General features: G+C 46.7%; 1 protein-coding gene across 1 annotated transcript; it reads left to right on the forward strand.

Annotated features, from left to right (window-relative positions):
- Positions 1–527: 527 nt before the first annotated feature.
- On the forward strand, positions 528–1727 carry LOC128127357 (pollen-specific leucine-rich repeat extensin-like protein 2). Its single transcript, XM_052765827.1, has one exon. The coding sequence runs from the start codon at positions 528–530 to the stop codon at positions 1725–1727; it is 1200 nt and encodes a 399-aa protein (XP_052621787.1).
- Positions 1728–8068: the final 6341 nt, after the last annotated feature.

Consider the following 8068-nt stretch of genomic DNA (forward strand, 5'->3'; position numbering starts at 1 on the left):
CTAAATTCAAAGTTGTTCCAACGTCTTGCCTGTCTCTTGTCTACTCTACTGCCTACTACGACAAGGTTAATGAACGAATTCACTTCGAACTCCACGATGAGAAGACCTCCATCTCTAAGCATCGATTATGTGCCCTAATTGGTCTTTCTCAAGACCAATCTCTGGTAAACCCTGACTCCATTACCACTGGTCAATTGCTTTCTATGTTATATCAGATGGGGTATACCGAAACCCTAACCACTGTCACAAAGTTCAAGAAGTCCTGCCTTCCTCCTCAATGGAATGGCCGTTTCACGCTGTTGTTCAAGGGACTTTCTGAGTGAAGCGCTGGCTCAGATGGTGCAAGCAATTCTTTCATGATTGTGCTGTATGGGTTGTACCATGGGATCGACCTAGATTATGGGTCTATTATCTGGCAGCAGTTGGTTCAAAGCTTGGTCTCTTCATCCAGCCATTCTGAGATCTGATGTGGGCGCTTTTGGTCGATCATCACCAACTGGGCAATGGACCGCCTTCGTGTTCCAATAATGGCGGATTCTCTGCTCTCATCCATTGCTACCTTTCACACGACAAAAATCATTGTCACTGATCCAACCAAGTTCTCTTTTATTGGATCCATTCCTGAAGCAATGCTCGGTCGTATCTCTGTGTCAAGTAACATTCTCCAACAGTACAGGAAGCGTTCATCGTCTGGTCCAAGAGAGCTTACGCCAGCCATGATTCGCTCTATTGAAGAGGCTGACAAGCCAACCAAAAGGGATAAGAAGCCGGATACACAGAAGGAAGGCCCTGTCATTAAACCAACTAAGGGGCAAACCCCCAAGAAGCGAAAGTCTGATAAGGCTGCAACTTCTCAGGCTCAACCGAAGAAGCAGAAGAAGCCTGCTAGGAGGCTTATTCTTCAAACTACAAGTGATTCAGATTCAGAATATGTCCCTCCTAAGCATAAGAACACTCCTCCTTCAGAATCTGAGAGCGAAAGCTCTGATGAAGAGGCTTCGGGCCGAGGTGATACTCCGCCTCGCTCCCCTACCCCAGAAATTCCAGTTCGCTCTAATCCTCCTTCACCTCCACCTATAACCATCCCAGTATCCATCCCTCCTATATCTCCCATTCCAACCACTCAACCATTCACTACAATTCCTATCCCCACTCCCATTTTCACAGATACCACTACTACCACTACTACCACAAAACCTTACTTTACTGTTCCCAATCCACCTGTAACTGAACCACCAGTCACAACCGAACCTCCACCTACTTCAAAACCCTTATCTCCCACACAATCCACTGAAATAACTCCTATTCTAGGCGGTGAGGACGTGGAATTTGATTCCACGTATTTTAGTCCTTACCAAGTGCAGAGTGATGATGATGACAATGAGCCTGTTACAAAGCGTTATCTCAAGGTGGTAAATGAAAAGCTTGATCAACTGCTTTCATCCTCTTCCTCTGGCACTTATTCTAAAGCTGCATTGAAGGCCTTGTTCTCCTCTGTTGTTACAGAACACAGTGCCACTTTATCTGATGCAGTCAAAGCAATCAAAGCCTCTACTTCCCAATGTCAACAAGCCTCTCTTGCTATTGATGCGTCTACTAAGGAGTGCAAGGCAGCGACCGCAAAATTCGATAAACTAGTCTCTGAAGCTCATTTGTTTTTAGATTCCTTGCAGGCTGCTGCTGCTAAGAATGCCCAAACTGTCAACGCTTCAGTAGAGAACCTTTAAAGGTCTCTTCAATCTGGATGCTCAAACCTTGAAGTTGCACAACAAGCCATTGAAGCAGCCAACGAAACTCTACATGCTAACGTCAATGACCGATTTACTCAATTGGAGGCGGAGTTCGCTGTAGAGAATCGTATTATGGATGAGCTGGACAGACGCACCGCACAGCTCAAATTGCAAACCCACAAGCTGTATACTGCTAATGCTGAGATTAATGACCTAAAGTCAGAAAGGGAGGTCATTAGGAGTTATGCTGCTGATGTTCACTCCATCCTCCTTCATCTCATTGAGGCTTATGATCCACTCATTACCATAACCATCAGGCGTCATCTGGCAGACAAGCTCAGACCGGCATTGGACATCCTTAGTCTTATCGAGGGTGTTCCGGTGACCGGGGTTCAACCGAAACAAGGGGGAGAGAAGGTGACAACTCAACCTCCTTCTGGACCGAAACCATCTACTGAATCGAAGGGTAAAGAAGCTTCGGTCAGTAACAAGTAGAAAAAGAAGAAGAAAATTAGCGAAGACGACACATACAATGAAGATGATGTCTATGCCGAGGATCCAAAGAATCCCTTCCAGAAGGTTAAGACCTCTGAAAAAGAAATGGAAGAAAGTATCAAGAAACAACGAGCTGAGCTAGAGCAGAAGCGAAAGGAGGCGGAGCTCCTAGAGAAGAAAAAGTCCATGTTTCCTGTCTGGACCATAGACTCGCTTCAAAGATGTGCAATCGATGAGCCAAGCATTCTCTGGCTTGAGCCAGTAATGTCCTTTGGACTTGAAAACTCTAAGGATGCACAGTTCGATATGCCAATCACACGAAAGGCATTTATCTTCCATTGCTTCAGTTCGACTGCTGCTATTCCGTCCCCAGACCCGAAGGTAGACAGGGATCTTCTAGAGTTTTACTTGGAGTTTTCTCAACCTTAATACCTGACTTGGAGCTCAAAGAAAATTACTACTGTCAAGGTTATGAAGCCCTATTCAGCGGGGAAGTTTATTAATGTCAAATTCAGGGTGACTCGAGGAACCGAAGGCTCAGACTACCACTTTACCCTCGCTGATCTACCGAACCTTAATCCCCATAACTGGATACTCCTCAACAACATTCTTTTGTCAAATCCTCAGGAGTACCAGCCAATAATTAATCATGTCAAGCGTATGCTTGTTTGCTACATACATGAGGTAGCGAAGATGGAACAGGAGATTGCCTCTGCCATACACAAGAGAACAACGATCAAGACTATGGACAGAGCTGGCAATGTCAACACTATGATCAAGGGGAAAATAGATTCAAAGTACCACACCGTTATGTTCATCAAAGGCGAAGGTCAAAAATGCATGTTCGCTCTTGTTGAAAAACACCTCTTCTCAACGCCTTGCCTGGAGCATATCTTGGAGATCATTCAAAGGTGTGATCAAAACAGTGCTGTTGATAAGAAATTATTCACTGACATGCTGAGGTGGTACATACAGTTTAGACAGACACTTCTCGCAATAATTCCTTGTTTGTTTAAAGTGATAAAGACAGTGAAGCCCACTAAGAAGAAATGATCTCTCGCCTCATTTGACGCAAAGGGGGAGATTGTTGGGTCTATTAGATTGCGTCATGGGCTCAGTCCTTAGCCCAGTTTTGATTGCCGGTATTGGGCCTGTCCAACCGTGCATGTTTTTGTACTAGGGTTTAGTATATAAGCTGCATGCATGCAGTCTTAGTAGTTATCGCTTTTATTGTTTATTTTCTCTGAGTTTTGTAAACCCTAGCTTGCCTCTACAGCGGAAGCTCTTCATCGAGCTCTGCTGAGGCGTGACTTTGTTTTGAATCATAAGCATACATTTGATTCTATTATGTGTTCATTATCTTACTATTTTTGACTTGTTCGATTTCCATAATCATAACAGTGAAAGATCTAATCGATCTAGAGTTTTATTCTCATCAATTCTTTTATCATCAGAGTGTCCCAAAACAGATCATAAGGATGAGGAGCGATACGGTCACGCCTTTGCCTTCCCTTGCTCTCCTGAAGTACCTGAAACAATAAACTGAAAACTGTAAGCCCGAGGGCTTAGTGAGCTACCCCCAAAATACCAATACCACACTGGCAGAAGCCATAGCCATAACGATCAATCAAACATCATACATACTAGGCCATCGGCCGGGCTGGTCCGCCCTACTGGGCCTACAGTCTATCTGAATCTATCCCGAGCCTTCGGCATGACTGGTATGCCACGTGGGCCTGCAGTCTCCCCGGACCGCTCAGAGGGTGTGTTGGCCTTCAGCACAAAGCAGGACCGCCTCAACCCAACCAACAAACAACTAACCATGTACGCATACTATCATATACTGGCACATACACATAGCAAACATATCTATCTGATTTACCATCAATCATAGAGTTTCACTCATAATAAGAGGATCGACCTAACAGGTCACTAACATAACAATCCTTACGGATCATAAAAGCATAACATACTATCTATCCTGATTTCGATCTAACAGATCAGAATCATATGTAGCATACCATGACAACCGATCTAACCGATCTCTAGCATAACAATCATCCTAAACCAGGATGAAATCTAACATGGCAATAACAAAGCAACCATCCTAAACCAGTATGTAAATCATAAAGGGCCGGCCTTGGTGTCGTAGACCCTATCGATATAGTGAGGATAACTCACCTTGCAGATGTCGATTCGAAATGAAAACTCCAACTATCGGATCGCTTGACACTGGCTCCACCACCTATAACCATAGAACAATATACTCATTAGTTCTCACTCTTATGAGACACCCCATAACCTCTTAGTGATTCCTGATCAAGGTCAAAATCCTTAGTCAAGGTCAACAGTCCATGTTGACCTCAACTCGCCGAGTACACTCGGCCACTCGCCGAGTCCATGGAACACATTCCAACTCGCCGAGTCATCGGAGTGACTCGTCGAGTTCCTTCGAATCCTGATCAATCCTCAAGGCCACCCGTCAAGTTTCCTCCTTGCCACTCGACGGGTACGCACGCGTGCATAACCTAGGGAAAAGCCATCCGACTCGCCGAGTTGTTCTTCAACTCGTCGAGTTTTATGGTGATCTTCATCGGACTCGCCGAGTTGTTCATCCAACTCACCGAGTTCAATGACCATCTTCATGTGACTCGCCGAGTTCATTCTTGTGACTCGCCGAGTCCATCCAGTCCTCTTTCCATACAGACTTGTTTTGAGCCATGCGGCGGCTCCAAATCACAAATCCAAGCTTCTAGGGCATACTTACCACGTAAAGTTGCAAACTTTACGTGCATGCATGATTATAAAGGCTCAAAATGTCTATTTTAAGTTCTTAATGGAGCTTCTAGTCCAAGAGGGACTTCAACCACAACCAAAACAACAACTTTATGACTCTAGCATCCAAGGAAGGTCCATATATGAAGTTACAACTTCATATCTAGCCCATAGCTCAACATCCCAACTTGAAAATCCATAAAAAACCTTAGAACTCAACAAAAGGGAAGAAAAGGATGTAAGAATGGTACTTTGATACCTTCAAACGATGCTAGCTGAGGCAAAAATCGCTTCCCACTCCTTTCTTGCTTCAATTTCCTTTGCACTCTTAGCTTCCTTCCTCCAAGATCCTCTTTTCCAAGCTTCAAACCCACACCAAGGCACACACACACGAATTAGGGTTTCAAGGGCTCTCAAAGACTGTAAGGAGGCCCAAAGGAGGCTGAGGCTCCTTTAAATAGGGGCGCAAACCCTGGGATTTAGGGTTTCATCTGCTAGCTCCAACTCGCCGAGTCCCAATAATGGACTCGACGAGTAGGTCACTAAACACGTGTTCTCACCCCGCTGCTACTCGACGAGTAGGTCAACCAACTCGTCGAGTAGAGCTTCATCCACAAATTCTTAATTAATTAATACCTGAGGATCGGGGCGTTACAATTCTCCCCCACTTGAACTAGACTTCGCCCTCGAAGTCCACTGAAGAAAACTATGTCGTGTAATGCTCGTGCATTTCCGCTTCCGACTCCCACGTCAACTCGGATCCCCTCTGATGTTCCAACTGCTCCTTTACTAAAGGTATTTCCTTGTTCCCCAGAATATTCTTCTTCCTTTCCAAAATAGCTACAGGCCTCTCCACATAGTTCAGGCGCTCATCGACCCGAATGTCATCCAATGATACCGCTGCCTCCTGGTCCATAATGAACTTTCGCAATTGCGAAACATGAAATGTGTTGTGGATCCAGCTAAGTTCTTCCGGAAGCTCTAGCCTATAAGCCACCCTGCCAACCCTGGCAACAATCCTGAACGGCCCGATGTATCGGGGACCCAATTTTCCCCTCTTCCTGAAACGGATCACCCTTCCAGGGTGAAACCTTCAGGAGAACCATGTCACCCACCTGAAATTCCATCTCAGATCGGCATCGATCAACATAACTCTTCTGTCGACTCTGAGCGGTCTGCAGCCGCTGTCTAATCTGTTGTATCATCTCGGTAGTTTGTAGAACTACCTCTGTCCGACCCATCACCCTGTGCCCAACCTCTCCCCAACAGACTGGGGTCCTACACTTCCGCCCATATAACAGCTCGAAAGGCGGGGCGCCAATACTAGAATGATAGTTGTTGTTGTAGGCGAACTCTGCAAGCGGTAGGTGGGAATCCCAACTCCCACCAAATTTAATGAAGCACTCCCTCAACATATCTTCGAGGGTCTGAATGGTCCGCTCACTCTGCCCATCCGTTTGCGGATGGAACGTTGTACTGAAATGCAGCCTCGTACCTAGTTCCTGGTGGAACTTCTGCCAAAAACAGGAAGTAAATCGGACATACCGATCAGAAACTATGGAAACTGGAACCCCATGGCGAGAGACAATCTCGCGGACGTATAGGTCGGCCAACTTCTCCGCCGACGAACTCTCCCGTATAGATAGGAAATGGGCACTCATGGTTAATCGATCCACGATGACCCATATAGCGTCGAATCCCTTTGCCGTTCTTGGCAAATTCGTGATGAAATCCATCGCGTTCCGTTCCCATTTCCACATGGGAATCTCCAAAGGTTGCAGCTTGCCATGCGACCTCTGGTGCTCGACCTTGACCATCCTGCAGGTCAAGCACCTCTCAACGTACCAAGCGATATCTCGTTTCATACCAGGCCACCAATAACTCAAACTCAAATCTCAGTACATCTTGGTAGCCCCTGGGTGAATAGAAAAACGAGACTTATGAGCCTCCTCCATCACTGTCTGCCTAACTCCTCCGGTCATTGGAACCCAAACCCGACCATATCGGGTCAATAGCCCGCGGCTATCCTGAACAAACCGGGCGCTTTCGCCCTTAATCCTTTCTAATTTCCAGTTCGCCAGTTTCATACCCTCGATCTGAGCATCCCTGACCAAACCCACCAGCGGGGAATCCACCGCTATCCTCATACATCTGGCTGGGGTAGAAGGCCCACCTGACTTGCGGCTCAGAGCGTCCGCAACCACATTCGCTTTACCAAGATGGTAAAGGATCTCGCAATCATAGTCCTTGACTACATCCAGCCACCTGCGCTGCCTCATATTCAAGTTCGGCTGATCCATTATGTGCCTCAAACTCTTGTGATTCGTGTATATGGTAAAATGGACCCCGTACAAATAGTGCCTCCAAACCTTGAGAGCGAAGACCATCGCTCCCAGCTCAAGATCGTGCGTGGGGTATCTCGTCTCATGCGGCTTCAACTGTCGCGATGCATAAGCTATCACTCGCCCCCTCTACATGAGGACTGCCCCTAAGCCTGTGATGGACGCATCACAATATACCACGAAATCCTCCACTCCCTCGGGGAGTGTCAACACTGGCGCCTCACATAACCGCTGCCGGAGGGTCTCAAACGCCCTCTGCTGCTCCGGGCCCCACCGGAAATCCACTCCCTTCCTCGTTAGACGAGTGAGGGGTACGGCAACCTTAGAGAAATCACGAATGAATCTCTGATAATACCCTGCTAATCCCAGAAAACTCCTGATGTCTGAGGGAGATCTCGGAGTCTCCCACTGCATAACCGCCTCCACCTTGGCCGGATCGACCAAAATCCCATCCTGGTTAACGAGATGTCCAAGGAACTGAACCTCTCGCAACCAGAACTCACACTTCGAGAACTTGGCATAAAGTCGTTCTCATCGCACCTCCAACAGCTCCCTGAGGTGCTCCTCATGCTGCTCTCGGGTCTTGGAATACACTAAGATGTCATCTATAAACACAATGACCGAGCGATCGAGCATCAGTCTGCAGACTCGGTTCATCAGATCCATGAATAGTGCTGGCGCGTTGGTGAATCCAAACGGCATCACCACGAACTCGTAATGACCATA

The sequence above is a fragment of the Lactuca sativa genome, chromosome 7 (genome assembly GCF_002870075.4).
Source record: "Lactuca sativa cultivar Salinas chromosome 7, Lsat_Salinas_v11, whole genome shotgun sequence".
NCBI classification, from domain to species: domain Eukaryota; kingdom Viridiplantae; phylum Streptophyta; class Magnoliopsida; order Asterales; family Asteraceae; genus Lactuca; species Lactuca sativa.